At 36.6% G+C, this 22623-nt stretch overlaps 1 protein-coding gene and 1 non-coding gene across 2 annotated transcripts in view; one reads left to right on the top strand and one right to left on the bottom strand.

Annotated features, from left to right (window-relative positions):
• Positions 1–22623, bottom strand: part of ADAM9 (ADAM metallopeptidase domain 9) — a 104984-nt gene that overhangs the window by 55837 nt on the left and 26524 nt on the right. Inside the window, exons 4-11 of the mRNA XM_068532078.1 lie at positions 20214–20292; positions 14203–14279; positions 12988–13183; positions 11249–11314; positions 9242–9313; positions 6447–6616; positions 3222–3303; positions 2559–2692 (exon numbers count right to left, since the gene is read on the bottom strand). Coding sequence (XP_068388179.1) covers positions 2559–2692; positions 3222–3303; positions 6447–6616; positions 9242–9313; positions 11249–11314; positions 12988–13183; positions 14203–14279; positions 20214–20292 — 876 coding nt within the window. The remainder of the gene's footprint in view (positions 1–2558; positions 2693–3221; positions 3304–6446; positions 6617–9241; positions 9314–11248; positions 11315–12987; positions 13184–14202; positions 14280–20213; positions 20293–22623) is intronic.
• On the top strand, positions 16165–16237 carry TRNAR-CCU (transfer RNA arginine (anticodon CCU)). The gene has a single exon. It is a non-coding gene; the product is annotated as a tRNA-Arg (tRNA).

A 22623-nucleotide genomic window follows, 5' to 3' on the forward strand; every position in this document is an offset into this window, starting at 1 on the left:
AAACACAAGAATAAAGAAAAGTTCAAAGTAAAGGAATAGAAAACATATACTGTCAACATTACCAAAAAAAAAAACAAAAACAAAAAACAAATCTGGGACAGCTAAATTAATATCAGACAAAACTGACCACTCAAGCTAATGCCATAAAAAAGGAAATGAAAGACATACAAATTGGGAAGAAAGAAACAAAACTGTCTTTGTTTGCAGATCTCTGCCTGCTGTTGGACTGCTGCAGCTTGTGCCCAGACCCATGCTGAGTGCCCACACCAGCCCCTCTTGTCCCAGCACTGCTCCCCCCCACCCAGGGAGAGGGTGCTGGTGCTGGGAAAGGGGACAGCACACACTTAAAGGGAACAGAGCGGGCTCAGACCCGATCCTCAGCGCTTGTGCTCCAGCAACTGGGGACCAAACCCCATGCCCGATATGGCAGTGTTGGCCACTAAGCAGAGGGGAAGTCCCATCACAAACCCAGCTCCAGCTCCAGCCCCCCCATCTCCAGTCCCAACCCCTGCTAAGGTGATAGCTTCCAACACACGTTGAGGAAAGACATGACTTGTGTTCATGTCAAATCCAGCTCGCCCACAAAAATACAAATAACGCAATTTTAAAAATGGGCCATACACCACATTAACAAATTGAAGAATAAAAACCATATGATCATCTCTATAGATGCAGAAAAAGCTTTTGATAAAATTCAATATCTGTTTAGGACAAAAACTCTTCAGAAAGTAGGCAGAGAGGGAACATACCTCAACATAATAAAGGTCATATAGGACAAATCCACAGCTAACATCATTCTCAATGGTGAAAAGCTGAAAGCATTTCCTCTAAGATCAGGAATAAGACAAGTATGCCCACTCTCGCAACTTTTATTCAACATAGCTTTGGAAGTCCTAGCCACAGCAGTCAGAGAAGAAAAAGAAATAAAAGGAATTCAAATTGAAAGCAAAGAAGTAAAACTGTCACTGTTTGAAGATGACATGATGCTATACACAGAAAATCCTAAAGACCCTACCGGAAAACTACTAGAGCTCATCAATGAATTCGGTAAAGTTGCAGGATATAAAATTAATGCACAGAAACCTACTGCATTTCTATACACTAACAACAAAATATCAGAAAGTGAAATTAAGGAAACAATCCCATTTACCATCACATCAAAGAATAAAATACCTAGGAATAAACCAACTTAAGGAGGCAAAAGACCTGTACTCCAAAAACTGTAAGACACTGATGAAAGAAACTGAAGTTGACACAAACAGATAGAAGGATATACCATGTTCTTGGATTGGAAGAATCAACATTGTTAAAATGACCATACTATTCAAGGCAATCTACAGATTCAATGCAATCCCTATCAAATTACCAATGGCATATTTCACAGAACTAGGACAAAAAATTTTAAAACTTGTATGGAAACACAAAGACTCTGAATAGCCAAAACAATCTTGAGAAAGAAGAATGGAGCTGAAGGAATCACACTTCCTAACTTCAGACTATATTACAAAGCTACAGTCATCAAAACAGTATGGTACTGACACAAAAACAGAAATATAGATCAATGGAACAGGATAGAAAGCCACAGAAATAAGCCCACGCACTTATGGTCAATTAATCTATGACAAAGGAGGCAAGAATATACAATGGAGAAAAGACAGCCTCTTCAATTAGTGGTGCTGGGAAAACTGGACAGCTACATGTAAAAGAATGAAATTAGAACATTCTCTAACACCATATACAGAAATAAAGTCATAATGGATTAAAGACCTGAATATAAGACCAGATACTATAAAACTCTTAGAGGAAAACATAGGCAGAACACTTGTTGACATAAATTGCAGCAATATTTTTTGGATCCCTCTCCAAAAAATGAGTAACAGAAATAAAAACAAAAAATAAACAAATGGGACCTAATTAAACTTAAAAGTTTTTGCACAGCAAAGGAAACCATAAACAAAATGAAAAGACAACCTACGGACTGGGAGAAAATATTTGCAAACAATGCAACCAACAAGGGATTAATTTCCAAAATATACAAACAGCTCATACTGCTTAACATCAAAAAAACAAACATCCCAATCAAAAAAATGGGCAGAAGATTTAAATAGACATTTCTCCAAAGAAGACATACAGATCACCAACAGGCACATAAAAAGATGCTTAATATCACTATTATTAGAGAAATGCAAATCAAAACTCAATGAGTTATCACCTCACACCAGTCAGAATGGCAATCACTAAAAAGTCTACAAATAATAAATGCTGGAGAGGGTGTGGAGAAAAAGGAATCCTCCTATACTGTTGGTGGGAACGTAAATTGATGCAGTCACTATGGGAAACAGTGTGAAGGTTCCTTAAAAAACTAAAAATATGGCTACCATATGATCCTGCAATCCCATTCCTGGGCATTCACCTGGGGAAAACTCTAATTCAAAAAGATACACATTACTCCAATCCAAACAATTCATTGTTTATTTTTAGCATTAAACAAATGTTCAATAAGTAGTTTTAAAAAAGAAAAAGGAAAAAGAATAAAAAGAAAGAATTCAGTTACTCACGATGCTCCTGAATTCATGATGCAGCTCTTTGCTCCACAATAACAATCTCTCCCATCATCATGATTCATTCCAAGGTTATGACCCAACTCATGAGCAACAATGGATGCAAATGTCTCCACCGTGATTTGCCCAAACTGCCCAAACACAGGAAGGTATTCATTAGGTTTCTGAACAAAAAGGATATGCTCTTTGTTTCTCAGATTACTTTTTCACAAAAGGAAATTCATCACTACAATATTGATAGCCTACGTGATAAAGCAAGCATCCAACATCAGTGTGTAGACATTGCAGTCTAGTAGGAAACTGGTGTGACTTAACATACTGATGATAGAGATAGACTCTTTAAGCAACAGATCAATTCCTTTAGCATCAACAGATTATTCATGGTGGTTGATGGGAATACAAGTTCATTGTTCTGACTTAATTTTCTCAAATGGAGCCTCTGTCTCCTCATCCATAAAAAGTGAGGTGCTAATAAACACACAATAAATATTAGAAAACTTAATCCAGTCTCCAGGGAAAGAACACATCTGCCACTTCTACCATGTCCCTCATAATAGCCAAAATATTGCTGTAAGGACTAGGAGAGGAAGTATAGAGTCACTGAATGCTGGACATTTCCTAATGCAGATTCCAAAGATGAACATCAAGAACAAAACGTACCACGTTAATCCCGCCCGCGTGGCTCCTTGAACACACTGTTCCCACAAACGCCATTCCCGCGGTCCCACCAAAACCTTTCTTCCTAGATGAAGAGAACAGGTAAAAGTTATAAAATTTACTTCGGGAGGAAAAGGTACACATTGCTCCTATTTCTTTGGGTAATCTTAAACTGATTGGTAGACCCTACGAAAACTGGGAGAAAAATGGCAAAGGTAAATAACATTTTAAAAATGACAATTCAATTAAAGACATCTCTTTTTTATTATCAGAGTGGAGATTAATATTACAAATTCATTTTTCAGACAAATGAAGATACATTTTTGATATCAAACCAAGTTGTTTTGTACCTTCTACATGAAAAACCTTCCTAAAATGCAGTATATTTATTTATTCAAAAACTCTATTGAGATCAGGTAACAAAATGACATATTCACACAGGAGGCTGCAGGCAGGGAGCACAGGGAACAGAAGAGTCACGATGGTCTCCGTGTGTCTGCTCAATCGTCGTGGACACACCTGTGTCTAAGGACCTGGTCCCTCTGCCTGGAACTCTCCTCCCCAATATACAGCCCTAACTCACTCCCTCACCTGCTTCAGGTCTTTACACAAAGGTCATCTTCTCATTGAGGCCTTCCCTCACCAAGTTACCTAAAATTTCAACCTCACTCCCCCCAATACTTCTATCTCTACCCTCCCTGCTTTATTTTTCCTCCTTACTACTTATCATTATTTAGCATATTATATACACTTATTTACCTCACTTATGAGATAAATCTCCTCCACCACAATATGAACTCCATGAGAGCAAGAATTTTTGTCTGTTTTGTTCACTGCTATACCCCAGAGCCTAGGAATACATCTAATAAATATCTTTTAAATGAATGAATAAACCCTTCTCTCGGGCATCTGAACAGCCGGGACAAGACGCCTAGAGATACTGACATAAGGGGATTGCCAAGAAAACATTTTTAGCCAGATCACCCTGTAGTGAACCCCACAGTCCCCAAGCCCCAATTATGTCCTCAATGCTTCCAAAAGGCATTTTAGTACCCCATTCCTAACCACAAACAACCAGGGATTATCAGACATCTGGGAAACGCCTCTAACATGGCAGATGGAGAACAAACAGAGGAGACAGCTTGGTAGGTGTGGGTGGGCAAAGCACAGGGAGTGTGCCTGGTGCCTGTCCCTTTTGTGAACGAGAAGGCGTGCTCACCGCCAGGGTATGAGGACACTCCCAGGTGCAATTTTACTAAAAATTAATAAAAATGTCAGGATCAAGCTTTTGTGGTTATGGGGCCATAAAAATCCATTTAGGCATTCTCAGTGCCTTGCTTTAAATTAACTGGTATGACTAAATAAATAAGTAAATAAATAAATAAAATCAAGGGAAATTTCTCCTCAGAAAAACTTTTGAGTTTTAGGTACCATCAACATTAAGGGAGGCAAAAATTATTACATGAAACATTTTTTGGCAAAATGTCAGCCCACCAACCAGAAGATTTTTAAGAAGAAAGAATTTTTTTAGTATTTTTAAGTGAGGGTTTTGTATTAACTTTTGGAATATATTTGTATTAAGTGATTACATAAGCTTAAGTTTTATTATGGTTCCATGAAAATACTATGTAGAAAGAAGAAAATTTTAAAAAATATATCAGAAATATCTCAAAGAGAGTTTAAAAAAATTATTATATCCATGAAATAAGAATTTGACCAGCTCTCTTCTCTTCTCTTCTCCGCCATCCTATGTACGGTTAAATTTGCTCCTCGCCATGTTTTCTCACAAGACTTTCAGGATCAAGTGATTCCTGGCCAAGAAACAAAAGCAGGGAATCGTTCCATTCCCCAGTGGATTCAAATGAAAACTGGTAATAAAATCAGGTACAACTCCAAGAGAAGACACTGGAGAAGAACCAAGCTAGGTCTGTAAGGAGCCTCGCATATGAGGTGGCACACATTTTTGCTGGGTCAAGGACACTTGCATCTTACCATATCACTCTGAGAACATCACTACTACCCAAACAGCTGGATGGGTTTTATTAGGAAAGTGATTTTTCTCTTTGTGTCAGTGTTTCTGCACTAATGCTTTGGCTCAGTAGTAAATATGTGGAACCTTTTGTTGGGAAAAAAAAAAAAGAATTTGACCATATAAAAATTTTCAGGGGGACAAAAAAGAGCTAAATATTAAACATTAAAAATAAGATAGCTGAAATGAAAAACTCAATAAAAACCTTAGAAGGTAAATTTAAAGAAATATCCAGAAAGCAGAACAAAAAGACAAAGAGAAGGAGACAAAAGATAATAAAATTAGAGGACAAGCACAAGAAACTCAATAGCTGAGTAAAAGGAATCCCAGAAGGAATGAAGAATAAAAATAAAGAGGATGAAATCATCTACAAAATAATTTGAGAAAAATTCCTAGAACTGCAGTTTCAAGATTGAAGTTACCCACTAAGAACACAACATGATGAGTGATAAAAGACCTACACCAAAGCATAGCATCAGGAAAATTTAGAAGCCTGGGAACCAAGAGAAGATCCTACAAGTTTCGAAAGAAGAAAGAAAAAAAAAAAAAAAAAAGGCCACATACAAAAGATCAGGAATCAGAATGAATTAAAGCTTCTCAATAGTAATTCTGGAAGTCAAAAGACAATGGCCATGCCTTCAAAATTCTGAAGGAAAAAATTTCATGCCTAGAATTCTATACTCAGCAAAATAACCTGAAATTTACAAAACAAACTAGAAAGCACACCTCTGAAAAACTGAGTTACTTAAGCCCTAGGATAATCAGAGTTCAAATTGAGATTATTTTTTTATTAATTGAAGTACAGTTGATTTACAATGTTTTGTTACTTTCTGGTGTACAGGAGATAATTTTTAAATTCTGTTTCGAGACCGTGAAACACATTTTCCAACATGCAAGAGGTCAAAATTTTTTCTTTCAATATATCCTTACACAAGAAGAAACTAGAAAACATGCCATACCAAAATGAGGAAGTAACCCAAGAAAGAGGAAGAAGGACATGGGAGAAAGTTTACAGAGGCTCCAACACAAAAGAGAGGTCTTATTATCATACTGTCACTTGTCCTATAGTAGCAAAAATTTCCCTCATTTAAATGAATGCTCAAAAACCTTAAGAGAATATGATTCTAATAAAAGCAAAAAAGCAAAAATTATTATTCTGACCATGCCATTAATAGTATCTTTAAAAAAAAATCACTTACAGAACTAGCTGTGCACTGTCATGTCTCCGACGTGTTATAAGAAACTTTTCCCGCCACTGTACAAAGTTCCCCAACACATCACCCGCACCTCCGATTATGTTGATCAGATTTCCATTTGTCCAAATCTCCAGCCCAACTAGCACAATTCGAATATTTAACATGATGTACATCTGGAAAGAAAACAAATAAAAATATATAAAATTTATTAAAGAATATGAGAATAATTCCTGGTTATATATCCGAAAAAAACAAAAACACTAATTCGAAAAGATATGTTAACCCCAATGTTCACAGCAGCATTATTTACAATAGCCAGGATATGGAAGCAATCTGAGTGTCCATCAACAGATGAATGGGTAAAGAAGGTGAGGTATATATATACACATACATACAATGGAATATTATTCAACCATAAAAAAGAATGAAATATTTGCAGCAGCATGCATGGACTTGGACAGTATTATGCTAAGTGAAATAAGTCAGAAAGAGAAAGACAAATACAGTACGGTATCACTTATATGTGGAATCTAAAAACATACAACAAACTAGTGAATATAACAAAAAAGAAACAGACTCACAGATATAGAGAACAAACTAGTGGTTACCAGTGGGGAGGGGGCAATACAGGGATAGGGGATTAAGAGGTAGAAACTATTATATATAAAATAAGTTACAAGGATATATTGTACAACACAAGGAATAGTAGCCAATATTTTATAATAACTATAAATGGAGTATAACCTTTAAAAATTGTGAATCAGCATACTGTACACCTGTAACATATATAATATTGTACATCAACTATGCTTCAATAAAAAATAATACAATAAAATAAAGAATTTGAGAATATCTTTTAAGTAACACAACTGCTTAAATTTAAAACAGGACTCCTCCCCTCCAAAAAAAATTCCCTTCAATATAATGAGACTCTAACTTCTCAAGGGTCTCAGTTTCCTCATCCATAAAACAAAAGTAAAGTTTCAAAATCCTTTTTATCTTCCATTCCAAAATCTGACAAAGTCTGGATATTTAAAGTTTTGGGTATTTTGATTCCAAAACTTTCCCTAAACTAATGCAAGCCTATTTATAGTCCATATTTAGCTCACTTAATGTAAATATTCATATATTTCACTACAGAAATATCAATGAGGTTGATTACAAGGTGCTACCCCAGGACCCTGTTGGAGGTGTAATGTAATACATAGTGAACTATATGTTATAAATGTATGTGAAGTGAACTATATTACCTATCTAAACTCTTATCTAAAATTCTAATGACATGCACCCCAAAGGTTTCAGATAAAGGATTATGGAACTCATATCTATTTCACAGAGATACTGTGAGGAATAAATGAGTTAATAAATATAAGGCAATTGACTCAGTTTCTAGAATGTTATAAATATCCAATAGAATGCTATCATTATCATCATCATCATTATTATGCTTGGTATGCGTATTAGGGGAACAACTTAGAGATGAAATTATCTTATAAGGACATGTAGCTAATTCTCCAATATCTCCCACTGGATGAATAAACTCTAAAATCTCAAACCAAATCCCTCCTTCCCCCCCCCCCCCCTCTCTCTCTCACACACACATAGACACACACACACACACACACACACACACACACACAGTGTCATATTATAGTTTCAGAGGAGGCAGCCTTATTTAAAATAAGATTCTCTCTGTAAAAATTCAAAGATCTTTTTATAAATACCAAAGTACCTTAGCCTATCTGCTATGAAATAAAAGTCATATTTTATGGCAAGATGAGAAAAATTTAAACAAATACATTTTTCTCTGCCCTTTGGCCTCCTCTCTCCCCGCACTATGCATTGTGTATCTGCATTAGGCATCGACCAAACCTCCCCCATTGGCAGAAATACCTGCTCAACCATAAAGAGCAGCATGCTCCTAGCATCAATAAGACAACTCCTTAAAAGATAACATTCCTGGGCTTCCCTGGTGGCGCAGTGGTTAAGAATCTGCCTGCCAATGCAGGAGACACGGGTTTGAGCCCTGGTCCGGGAGGATCCCACGTGCCGCGGAGCAACTGAGCCCGTGCACCACAACTACTGAGCCTGCACTCTGGAGCCCGCGAGCCACAACTACTGGGGCCCGCATGCCTAGAGCCCGTGCTCCGTGCCGAGAAGCCACCACAATAAGAAGCCTGAGCACCGCATCAAAGAGTAGCCCCTACTCGCCGCAACTAGAGAAATCCCGTGCACAGCAACGAAGACCCAACGCAGCCATAAATAAATAAATTGATTAATTTTTTTAAAAAAAGATAACATTCCTTCTTGACCTGTTAGGGGCCACGATGATAATTAAGTCTGCATTGTGTAAACTGTCAATAATACCTCATTGAATGTACAGCTCTCTGTCTCAAAAAACTTATGTAACTGTACCTTGACTTCTAACGAGGGGAACAGTTCTCAGAGCTTTCTGAGATGCTCTTCCTGGGTTATAATCCTCAAATTTGGCTCAATAAAATTTTCCATTTCTTTCTTAGATCAGCTGATGAATTTTTCGTTGACACTACTCTAAAGATAAAGTAGATGCTAATTCGAAATCTCTTGCTTGTCTCAGAGTCTCTCTCTCTACAATTATACTTTACTTTTAAACATAAAAAAGTTACAAAACAAATTAGAGAGCAGACCCCTGAAAGACTGAGTTACTTACTTAGGCTCTAGAATAATCAGAGCTCAAAATGAGACAATTGTAAAATTCTATTCAGAGACTGTGAGAGGAGAGGACAGAATAATCCCAGTTGATAGAAAATACAACTCACGCTATCCAAGTAGTTTGCTAAAAGAATCATCTCTTCTCGCACCGCAGTCTGGTTTCTTCCCATCATGTCATACTGAAAAGCAAAGAAGGGAAATCATTATCACCAAAGCAATTTAAGAATAAAATTTCTATAATCTCTTACAATGAAGATAAGAATCCAAATATTTCCTCTGAACCAAAAACTGAGGCACTTAGACATTCTCCTGCATTTCAAACTAATAAGTCTAAAGGATACATTTTAGTGATAAATAGGAATAAAAGCAAAGCAGGTACATGGGTGAAATGAATAATAATGAAAAAGCACTGAAATCTTAATTTTCTCCAAAGCAGTACAACTTTAAAATGAGTTTTGTACTTAACAGTCTTTAATTCATTTTAATGCAAAAATATTTTCAAGCATTTCACAAAGGTAGAGTTTAAAACAATCAAAATGCATAGATAAAGGAATGAAAGACAATCTGAAAGACTTCCTGATCCTTTCACCTCTTAGGCTAATGACATTACCAATAATCAATTTCTAAACTCTGGGCTAAATTAATTATCAGAGATTAACCAACGTTCACTAGTGAAAACATTATATGTAGATAGAAATATAGAGACATATAAAAGTTTAACCATATTAAGCCAAACAGTTGATTATGACTGATTCACTTCTTTGAGATCTAGCTAAATCCAAATGTCTATTTTAATATTATTTTAATATAACCAATTTAATAACTAATTAAAAGAACATTTTTAAAAGAATATGTGGTTTTGCTCTATGATAAGGGCATTAATACCAGAATATATCAGATTTTATTAATTAGACATTTTATCATGATTCTCCTAAACAAGAAACAAAATTTTTTTAATACATTTGACAAGGTTTGATTAAAATGGAACCATTTTTATTTTGAACCATCTTCTACCTATGTGGAGAGAGTAATAAAGAAAAACTTTTCAAATCTCTATTTTTGTCACTTGTCCACAACATTCTACAGGAACATTTTACACATTATCTGGGACAAAGTTCATGCCTGTTCATATTCCTTTATGCTTCTTCCTTCTACACTTGAGGATAATGAACCTATAATGAACAAATCTGAATATATTTCTATCTCTTAAAAATACGGCTTGTTTTTTTTCCAGTCTACATACAATAAGGGATTTTTTTTTAAAAACACCATAAAAATCCTCAAAACTGTCTCTGCAGGTTACAAGAAAGGACTTGTCAATCGTGTTAAGTTTCTGCAAACAGCTTATTCGCACAAACAACAAAGTTGGCAGTACAAGTCAGACAAAACATTTCAAATAATCTATAGGTTAAATTATATAGCAGCTGTATCTAAACTTGATAATGCTGTAAATGCTGAAATAGATACATAACTTTTTTTTAGTTGAGTAAAGCACAGTTCTTAAGTATGAATAAGGAAAATGCCCTGGTGTTATCCTGTACAATAGAATAAATAGTAAATGCTAAGGTGACCCATTCTCTGCTGCCTTCTAAAGCATGCCAGAAACTGGAAATTTTCTAACTCTTAAATAGAATAGACAGATAGATAGATATCTCTTAGAGATATCTTTCTCTTAGATAGATAGTTTTCTATCTCTTAAATAGGTTAGCTGAAATTCTAGAAAGAAAAGCAATTTTATTAGGCAACAAAGCAATACCTGATTAACTGGGTTTATCACCACAGTCCTTTAAATGTCTCTGAAAAAGTCTCAAGAGCTTAACTGAGAGGCAGAACAGTTTCACTTAAGAAATGTGGCATATGCAAACCACCCAAAAGAACAGGGGGAAGAAAATCACCAGTAAAAAATAAAGGTAGAGGTAATCTCATTTGCTACATTCAGTTCTGGAGGTATTAGGAATATCATGTATGAATATCAAGAAAAAAAGTCATTTTAGTTTTAAAATTACATTTAACAAAAATCAATACAAATACGTTATATTTAATATTTCCTTCATGGGATGCTCACTTCTCATCTGCTTTTCATGAAAAAGAAGAAAAACTGTCACCAATCCTACCCTTTCCTTGTCTACGACAATGAACAGCTCCACATAGCGGGTCTGTGGCAGGAGAGCTCTTCTTCTCTGTCAAACACACAAACATTATAAAGGCAAAAGAAAAAAAAAAGGTATAAGACTACACGTTTTTCATACATAATGATCTTACCCTAACCTCTAGTCACTTATTTCATGTCTGTTAAGAACTTCATAAAATGATTTTAACACATCCTAGATCAATAAAGCCAAAAAACCACGTTTTTTTAAAAAAGTGATATCTGCCATCTGTACTGATCTGAGATAAATTCTATCTAGTTAAAGATAATATGAGTTATTCAAGTTTCCAAAGCAGAATAACTGATCTTCTAATATCTAAACTACACACACACACACACACACACACACACACACACACACACACACATTTTAATAGGAAACTCCATCACTTTGTTGGGAGTAGAAGACAGAATATCTGCCAATAACCCAGAGCAGAAGGAAGGACAAGGTTGTCATTTTCTTTTGTTGTTGTTGTCCTTTATTTATTTTTTTTCCTTCCAGTTTCATTGAGATACAATTGACACTGACATACAAGGTTGCCACTTTAAAAAAAAATTAGTTTTGTGATCTTACAGAAATTTAGATAAAGTACAGAATGAGTTAAAATTTAATGTTTTCCAATGATTAAAAAGAACAGTACAAAAGTCAAAAGAATGAATGGCACGAGAGGCAATGAAAATAATGCCATAAACTAGTATGAGTTAATTAAAATACACCAGAAGAAGAGGCACAAGCCTCTTCTAACACAGCGACATCATCTCATTATGTAGAAAGCCGCCTTCTCTGCAACTGAGGTTCCTCTGGTCCTAGAAACAGTTCAGGTTAAGAGACTCCTGTCAAGAGTAAGCCAAGGAATCCTAAAGAAGTCTCAAACCAGGGATACCACGAGTGTCCCTGGAAAAAATCTGAGATCATTAAAGTCCTAAAACTCAATCTCTCTCTTTCCCTCTCTCTTTCTCACTTTAGAGCTCCAGAATTACCACGCCAGTCTGTGTAAAGCATATCCACATCAAAAAGCTCACGGCTGGACTTCCCTGGTGGCGCAGTGGTTAAGAATCTGCCTGCCAATTCAGGAGACAGGGGTTCAAGCCCTGGTCCGGGAAGATCCCACATGCCATGGAGCAACTAAGCCCGTGCGCCACAACTACTGAGCCTGCGCTCTAGAGCCCGCGAGCCACAACTACTGAGCCTGCGCTCTAGAGCCCGCGAGCCACAACTACTGAGCCTGCGCTCTAGAGCCCTCGAGCCACAACTACTGAAGCCCACGCACCTAGAGCCCATGCTCCGCAACAAGAGAAGCCGCCGCAACGAGAAGCCCGCGCACCGCAACGAAGAGTAGCCCCCGCTCGCCACAACTAGAGAAAGCCCACGCGCAGCAATGAAGACCCAATGCAGCCAAAAGTAAATAAATAAATAAATATTTTTTTAAAAGCCCACTGCTCTCTCAAAGTAGCAATGACAAAAAGAAATACAGTTACTGTTTAAGACTTAAGCCCTAGTTTCCAAAACACAGAAGCCTGATTGTACTCATCTTGCTGGAGGGAACTGCGTATTGCTCGTCTTTTTATCCCCTTAGTACCCATCACAGTGTCTGGCACACAGTTGGCAAAAACACAGTAATAACAGGTATTGGTTTAAGGCACAAACACATCATTTTTTTTAAACTTGAGTCTTAGCCATGAAGAAATACATTATGTCCTTACTCGAAGCAGCTGAGTGACGCTAGGAGGCTCTTCCTCTTCATCCTTTGTGGTTTCTTCCTCTATATCCTTGTTGGAAACCCCACATTTCACAGGCTCTTTGTGGACATCATCCATTCGATAAAAGATGTGCTCAAAATGAGAGCTGTTTTGCAGGGGTTCAATCCCATAACTCACATTCTCTATATGCAGCAAGCCTCTTAAGTGTTGTATTACACATACACAGTGTTTTAGAATGAAAAAAAAAATACACAGGAAAAGGAATTAAGAAACCTGAATAAAAGTCCTACTTCTTAACATATGTAAGAAGGGGTAGAATGGTATAGAGAAAAACAGAGAGGCTTTAGAGGCAGGCAGACCTAAACTTAAAGCACAAGATGACTACTCACTAGCATGACTGCCTGAAAGTTACCTAACCTCTCTGAGGGTTTGCTGTATAAGGAAAGGCAATTCAGAACAGTGGCTATAAGTGTGAAGTCTGGAGCCAGAGGACCAGAGTTTGAATCCCAAATGTTTCCTACTAGCCTTAGTTTACATTCTCCATAGAGTTGTTCTGAAAACTAAATTATTTAATACACACAAAATACTTAGAACGTTGCCTGGCACACAGTAACTGTTCTACAAGTATCATTACTTAAATGGAGATAGTAGTCATAGCCATCTTATATAGCTGGTTTGAGAATTTAAAGTAATATTTCTTAGTTCAATCAATCATGCAAAAAATCAACCAGCCCAGTGTCATACTGCCTGGCCCTTAATAAATTTAATTTTAATATTATTATCACTTCACTTGATACATGGTATGATTTCTCTGAACCTCAAATTGCTCACCTAAATATGGAAATAATCAGCCCCTTTTCACAGTCATTATGCACCTTAGGTGAAAGAATATAGGTGAAAATTTTATAAACCTAAAGGGTGACAGAAATTTAAAGTATGCTTTACTTTAAATATTTTAAATAAATAAAGTTTATTTAGTGGACTCAAAAAAATGAAATTTTTTCTTTAGTTATTAAAATTCATCAACTGCAAGATTGTCCTAAATAAACATGCTGAAAATGACATCTGAAACACAGCTATAAAGACCTTCAGCAACATCAAAGTAAAATCTAAATTTAAGTCCCCTAAAATGACTTGATCTGGAGACAGAGATAGGTAAAGGGGAAAGAAATAAGGGAATGAAAAAAAAACAAAAAATTGATAAAGAAAATTCCTTACCTGAGTCCAAAACAGTTGCTAAGAGCAATGGATGAATTATAAACGCCCTCCACGTATCCCCGATAATGACAATGATTCTAAATGATAAAAACTGTATTATCTTCAAATACTGTTACATTGCTGAAAATCATCATAGAAACTGCAGAACTAACAAAATTATTTAAGGTCCATAAACTAAAAATTTTTATTATTGGCATCCCATAATTATCACATGGCATTCTTTGTACTATCTTCAGACTGTCTACTATCACCCTACAGCTACACAAATGTTTAGGCAGAATTCCAGAGGACACTAAGTACAAACAACTCTACTCCTATAACTAGAAGCAGAACAAGGAAGCATAACGTCATGTTTAACATTTTTAATCACAGGCAAGAAGATGCCACAGCAGCCAACTGAAATCCAATACAGAAGAGCACCTTGTGACAGGCTAATGACACCAAGGGGGAAAAAATTCAGTACACGGCAAAAACAGTGACTTCGATCCGATGATTTTCTTTTCTTCATGTAAGCATACTGATCATACTATTATTATTATTATTATTATGTTATACATTTAACCATCTTTAAAAATTAAAGAGACTTTATCCTTAATCTTGAGCAAGAAATTGACCAGTGGAAATGCAAGCATATCACTTACTAATATCAGATTTTTTTAGTACACAATGAGATTTTTTCATCTTTAAAACAATTGTAAAGCACTAAAAAAAAAAGCCAAGGGGAGTGGGAGGAGGAGGAGGAGGACCAGCCCTGCCAGACCTTGTGACATATCATCAGGCCTTAATAATTAAAACAGTAGGGTCCTGGTGGTGCGTTAACTGAGAGACCAACTAGTGGAGCAGAATACAGTCTCAAAACAGACTGAAATACATGTGGAACCTTATATGATAAAAGTGGCATCTCAAATCACTGAGGCAAAGATGCACTTTTTAACAAGTGGAGCTCAGCCAACCGGTTAGACATTCAAAAAAGGATAAAAGTAGATCCATACCTCACACCATACATAAGAATAAGCTCCAAATGGATCAAGAATCCAAACATTTAAAAAAATGAACCCATGAAAGAACTAAAAGAAAACATGGGTGAATTCCTCTTTAACCTGGTGTAGAGAAAGACTTTCTATCACTCAAAATCTAGAGTCAACAGAAGAAAAGACTGATAATTTTCACTGTATTAAAAAAATATTTTTTTAACTTCTACATTAAAAGAAACACCAAAAAAAAAAAAAAACAAGAAACACCAAAAAAACAAAGTCAAAAGACAACTCAGAGACTGATGAGCAGTATCTGTAACTTTTATCATAGATAAAACTATACTATATTATATATAATACAAAGAACTCTGAAACATTAAAGGGGAAAGATTAAACCCAATAGAAGATGGAGCAAAAGAGTTGAACAGACAATTCACAAAAGAAGATATAAAAATGCCCTTATAGGGGCTTCCCTGGTGGCGCAGTGGTTGAGAATCTGCCTGCCAATGCAGGGGACACGGGTTCGAGCCCTGGTCTGGGAAGGTCCCACATGCCGCGGAGCAACTAAGCCCGTGAGCCACAACTACTGAGCCTGCGCGTCTGGAGCCTGTGCCCCACAACAAGAGAGGCCGCGACAGTGAGAGGCCCGCGCACCGCGATGAAGAGTGGCCCCCGCTTGCCGCAACTAGAGAAAGCCCTCGCACAGAAACGAAGACCCAACACAGCCAAACATAAATAAATAAATAAATAAAATTAAAAAAAAAAAATGCCCTTATATAAATGAAAAGACTTTCAATTTCACTAATGATACAGTAAGAACCCATGAGTCTATGCTGATATAAACAAATAAGAAGGAAAAACTCTTCCTTACAGTAGAAACCACCAGTGAATACAGAAGCACTGATGAAATTAGGAAATCGCCATTTTGACAACCATCATAACAACTGATTCAGGCAAATACTAAATACTAAAACTAGTGGGCGGGACTTCCCTGGTGGTCCAGTGGTTAAGACTCTGCACTCCTAATGCAGGGGCCCCGGGTTCAATCCCTGCTCAGGGAACTAGATCCCGCATGCCGCAACTAAGACCCAGCGCAGCCAAAACTAGTGGGTAAAAATTTGAGAAGCATTGGGATAGTTACTAAGCTTCAAAGTATCTAATCAAAAAAGGCAAAACACAGTAACTTCACAGAGAAGAAACCTAGCAGACAACTCCTTAATCATCAATGTTAACACTGTCAGTGATAAACTAATTGCAGCACATGCTCATGATATGATACAGAGAACGGCTCAATGTCCCTTCAGGGTGGATTCCTGCCAAAAGTGCATAACCTGAATCCAATCATGAGTAAACACCACACAAACCCAAATTGCAGGACGTTCTACAAAAAGTCGGCCTGTACTTCTCAAAAATGCCAATGTTGTGAAATACAAGGGAAGACTACGGACTTCCGGATTATAGGAAACGGGAGACCGTTGAGCACGACACGTGAACTTGGATTTCCTTTCACTATAAAGTACATTATTAGGATAATGGACCAAAACAAATACCGATAAGGTATGTAACTGAGTAACAGTATTGCCTTCAATGTTAACTTCCTAATTTTGAGAATTATACTATGGTGACATAAAAGAAATTCTTGTTTTTAGTAAATTTACGCTGACGTATTTAAGGGTAAAGGGACACCAGGTGTACAATATACTCTTCAGGAAAAAAAAAAGAGAGAGAAGAAGGGATAAAGTACATGTGATAAATGCTAACATTTGGAGAATCTAGGTGAGGGGTATGCACGAATGTTTTCTATTATTACTCCAACTTTTCCTATAAGTCTAAAACTGTGAACATTTTTTTAAAAATTAAACAATTATGCACTAAACAGCAGGTGAAATTTCAACATTTTACAACTTTTTCCAGTGTGAGGCTATTTACAACCACTGTTTTCTTTCTAGTGCTTTGTAGTTAAAGTCTAGCTTTGATATTGTCTTCTTCTCACTAGAGGAAAAGAAACACCTCTTCTATTACAGATGAGGTAGCACTTATGAGATAGTAATACAGTAACTCAAAGCGCTCAAAAATTAAATGCTTCTCACTTCCACTATAATAGAAGCTCTCATTTGACATGACTGAAATCCAGCACTTGATCACTCAATCTACCAACTTGATGGTATTTCTTTAATAACTTGGTTTTATTAAATCTTTCCAAAGCCTTCAATTTAGTTTTTTAAAAAAACAACAAATCCTACTTCGCAAGTTTACAAAACATCCAATTGAATCGCATGATTAGAGTAAAGGTATAAATGGCATAAACAGTTTTGGAAACACAAAAACTGTAAGCAAAAAACTCAACTACAGGGAGCAGAAGTACTCAGAAGTATCTGAGAAGAGCCAACCAGCCACAAGAGCCAGCGAGCTTGGGGCAGTCAACAAATTTTTCAGAGGAAAGAAGGAGCATTAATTAACTGAGGGAGTTAGTTGAGAGACTTTCTAATGCATTTGCAAGGTACCCCAAAGTTCAAAGACTAATACTAATTTGGAGTTTTATTTCACACAGCAACTCATATCAAGTGGTTATTAAAACTGTGTTTCTTTGTGAAAAATAGCCTTGTGAAAGATGCTGATGATGAAAGCCACATAAGAGCTTTACAAATTAATTTAAATAACAGAATCACAGGGGAAAGCATTTACATTTTCTCAGTGTAACTTAACTGCATATTATGAACAGAAGTATATTCCATGATGATATCTGACAATGTTGCCACACAAAAAAAATCCCAGTACCAAAGTTTTAATTACTATCTCCAATCTATAGTCACACTTTTATCTATTTGAACAATATTCAATAACCAATAAGTGAAAAGCTCCATCTGTCTTAGTTTATATTTTTCAAACACCCAGGAAAACATAATTAAATGGTAATACTTTACGATAACAGTTGCATAAATTTCTATAAAACTGAAATCTATTTTTAGCAGTTTTAAGCATATAAACTTTCAATAATAGTAAAAAATAATATTTATTGAGTTCACAGTTGTCGGACTGACTGTTCTAAGTAGTATCTTACAAGTATTAACTCATTTAAGCTTTCCGATAACTCCATGAAGTTATAATTATTATTCCCATTTTAAGGTGAGGATTCCAAGGCACAAACAGGTTAAAGAAACTTGACCAGCAAATAAATAATAGAGCCAGGAATCAAGTCCAAGCAATGTGTGTTACCAAAATCCAGGCCAAGAAACCGTTCCAAGAGAAAAAATGCCTTTTTAAAATCACTGCTTTCGTTGAGTGGCATAAATTATGTGGTTTTTGGTCTCATGCTATAGTAATCTTCAGATGGATGATTGGATGGATGGATGAATGGCTGAACGGATTATCTGTGTTCTGGTTTATGCTATCACATACATTTAAACCCCTCTACTATTTTGCTATTAAACAATGGACAAACAATAAAACAAAACGAAACAAATAAAGTAAAACAGTGGACAAACAGAACACTAAGATAAAGGAATCAGAAAACGGGCCAGCAAAGGATGGATCTAAGTCAGCACTGCCTTTTTTTTTTTTGAGTACTAATAATTAATCTAAAATAAAGGTTTTCATAATTCAAAAAGAGTCATGTACCACAATGTTCATTGCAGCTCTATTTACAATAGCCAGGACTTGGAAGCAACCTAAGTGTCCACTGACAGATGAATGGATAAAGAAGATGTGGCACATATATACAATGGAATATTACTCAGCCATAAAAAGAAACAAAATTGAGTTATTTGTAGTGAGGTGGATGGACCTAGAGTCTGTCATACAGAGTGAAGTAAGTCAGAAAGAGAAAAACAAATACTGTATGCTAACACATATATATGGAGTCTAAAAAAAAAAAAAATGGTTCTGATGAACCTAGGGGCAGGACAGGAATAAAGGCGCAGACGTAGAGAATGGACTTGAGGACACGGGGAGGGGGAAAGGTAAGCTGGGACGAAGTGAGAGAGTAGCATTGACATATATACACTACCAAATGTGAAATAGATAGCTAGTGGGAAGCAGCCGCATAGCACAGGGAGATCAGCTTGGTGCTATGTCCACCTAGAGGGGTGGGATAGAGAGGGTGGGAGGGAGACGCAAGAGGGAGGGGATATGGGGATATAAGTATACGTATAGCTGATTCACTTTGTTATACAGCAGAAACTAACACAACATTGTAAAGCAATTATACTCCAATAAAGATGTTAAAAATAAATAAAATAAAGGTTGTGCCTTCTATTTATTTGAAGAGAGCTGCAAAAGTGCAAAACTAACATAAACAATTCCACCTAGCAAAACATAACAAAGCTCAGGGGAAAAATAATACACGTTTAATGGTAACAAAGATTTCTCATGAAAACTATAGCAAAAAATAATAATATATAATACCTAACTGCCAAAAGGGACTTTAAGACACTCTTCCCAACTAAAATTAGAAATGTTTATGCTCTAATTAAATAACACATAAAGCAAAGTTGACATCTGCCAATTATTTCAAGTATTCCTGGCCAGTTCTGTCCTCAGGAAAACTCTGTTCTCTGATGCAAAAAGGACCACACTTCTTAAGAAAAGAATTGTTTTCAGCAAAAAATCAGAACATATAATAGGAAACAAGTGTTTGTTCTTTACTAAGTACTAATGGCAAGTCAAATGGTTTAATAAGCAAGTAAGATGTACTTTAAGAGGCATCAATATTCAGCAAAATAAATAAAATAAAAAATAAAAAAATAAATCAAACTTTTCCCCTTCATAATCAGTAAGGATTATCATTAAATAGAAGATTATTTTCCTGGTCTTTTAAAAATCACTTGACCATGGAGAACCAGGAGAGCTGTAAGGTAATACAGTTTAATTTATGTCAGTGTACTCACACTCCCACCGCAGGACAATGCCATATATAATAATATCAAAAGAGGCCCTTGGGGAAGCACAAGGTAACAGCCCTGAGTACCTGAAGAGAACGCACTTTAAAATTATAATTGTTTTAAATTCTGCTATAGGGTCAAGAGGAAAATATATTACCTGTATATCAGGGTAGTCAGAGATCAGAGCCCCTTCCTTGTTGTAGGTATAAACTACAAAATCTTTGGGTAAAAGGTCCCTGCAAGAGGAATAAAACACACCATTTAAAATTATTTTATCTATTTGCAACTAAGGACACAACTTATAAGGCATTATTTCCAGAAGAGATGAGCAGGAATAAAAACTTTCACCTGATAAATTGTTATTCAAAGAAGGAGCTACCGTAAAACTAAAAGCTCATGAAGGGACTTGCATCTGAAATCATGCGCATTACTCCCTCAGAAAGAATGGTAACGCTGCACACTTGTTCTCACGGTCATAAAATGCTGGTTGCATAAAAAAATACGTAACATCCTTAAAGTTTTCTGATACATCTCATAGGAAAAGTATAAATTAGGTTATATAGTACATCATATTTCTAGAAGAAAATAAATGGTTTTACCCTCTTTTAAATGTCCTATATAAAGAAGCAGCACTCCTTTCCTTGACCTCCTAAGTATGGGGGCAAAATCTGTGTCAGCTGTTGGAGGAAACAATCATTGCTGATTCCTGAAGCTTCCTTCCATGTTAAGGTAGACTGATAGTGGAAACCACACGTGCAAAATAGGGTTAGCTTTGTCAACGAAAATATATCCAATGATGCTTGTTGAAGGTGGTAAGGCAGACTTTATTATCGACATAGGTACAGGGACCACTGCAAAGGGATTTTACAGGGCGGTGGGGAGAAAGACCAGGCTCAACTCCAAATACAGCATGGGGAAGTGGGAATTTATAACCAAGGAGCATGGTGAGGGTCAGTGGATGGAAAATTACTAAGAGGAAACAACAGGGGTGAGGGGCATTCTGGCTAAACCAACCTAACAGATTCTTGCTGAGGACAGGCCAGGGTGATCAGACATCACTGGGCGGGGAAGGGAAGTAGAAGATAAAGAACCTGATCAGACATCCAGAGTGATCAGATATGGTGGGGAGGGGGAAGTTCTTGCTAAAACTAGATTTTACAACAAACTACACTGACGGACCTAGGAGAAGGTTCAGGAACCTGACTGAAGTTTGGTCAAGCAAAGAATCTTTGTCAGTCTCCCTTCTTGTTCAAGGAAAGAAAAGACATTCTTCTTTCCTCTGAATAATACAAGTCCATTTCCTCATTCAGTTGTCTTTTGTTCATTACAGACCAGCTGAATCATCTATTGGAACCTGATAGTAGAGGATATTTGCTGGGTGGTGCTAGCAGTCAGGCATTTAATGAGGGGTGTTGCTATGAAAAATAAAAGAAAAACAAAGATTACTAGTTAGAAACCCAGTTTCTGAGTCCAGGAGGAAGCCATCAAGATTTTTTAGACTTGAGCTTGGAGCATATTCAGGTGTTAGACTGGCCACCTGACACATTTTCCTAGTTTGCAGTTTGAATGTCACTGGTGATAGCATCAGGTATTCTGATGAATTTCCTGAGAGGTCCACACAGCAGGAGGCATGAAGCTTGCCCATACATGATCTATTGTAATCATTTTTTTTTTTGAAGTTTCTATCAAGTCTTCCAGCTGCAGAGTTACAGAGTTTCAGGAAAAGGGCAGTTTTAGTTGTCAATGATTCTGAATCAGAAAGGACAAAAATTGGAAATGTTAACTTAGAGAGTTGTAGCCAGATACTGGAGGAAACTAGAAGAATTCAGGATTTGGTAAAGCTGGCAACATGTTCAAGATGAAAGCGGCAACAGTTCACTATAGTTTTCCATTGAAACAAAAAAAAAAGCACATTCTCTCTACAGTCACCCCCATTTCCGTGAAAGATAAAGTAAGACTAATTTGTTTGCAAGGAAGTTTGGTCTCATTAAACTTGGCCTGGTTATTTACATAAGTACAGCAAAAATAGTGATTGACCACATAGTACCTTGTGTGAGTTTGCTTTGCTGGAGCATTGCCTCTCGAGGCTAAGAAGCCAAGTCAAGAACTTGCCACCAGATCTGACTGCAATACCTATAGATTTGGGTGAATTCCTCTCTTCTGAAGGTCCCCCAATATCCTGAGGTTCCTGGGCCTGCCAGAAGTGACCTTCCTTACTCACCTGTAAGGCAGGAAGCCCTGTAAGCCAGGAACAGGATGGTTCTCCCAAGGGGAGCTGTATAAACATTGCCTTCTTAAAGTCAACCTTAGTTCCTTAGAGCTATCTGGTCATATCTGATTCAGTACACGTCATTCCCAAATATGACATTACAATCAAAGCCTTGGTAATATAAGCAAGGTTTCCAATTGCTTTGTGTTACAAGGAGGATAGATTTTGACTGAACTTATGCAAATAACTATACTGCCGTGAATATAAGATGTGTTAACACTTCAAATAAACCTGATTAGTTCAATAACTCTCTTTTTATAAGGAGAGAGACAAATCCTTTGAGACTTTCCAAGGGCCG

Source organism: Eschrichtius robustus, chromosome 21 (genome assembly GCF_028021215.1).
Source record: "Eschrichtius robustus isolate mEscRob2 chromosome 21, mEscRob2.pri, whole genome shotgun sequence".
Lineage (NCBI taxonomy): Eukaryota > Metazoa > Chordata > Mammalia > Artiodactyla > Eschrichtiidae > Eschrichtius > Eschrichtius robustus.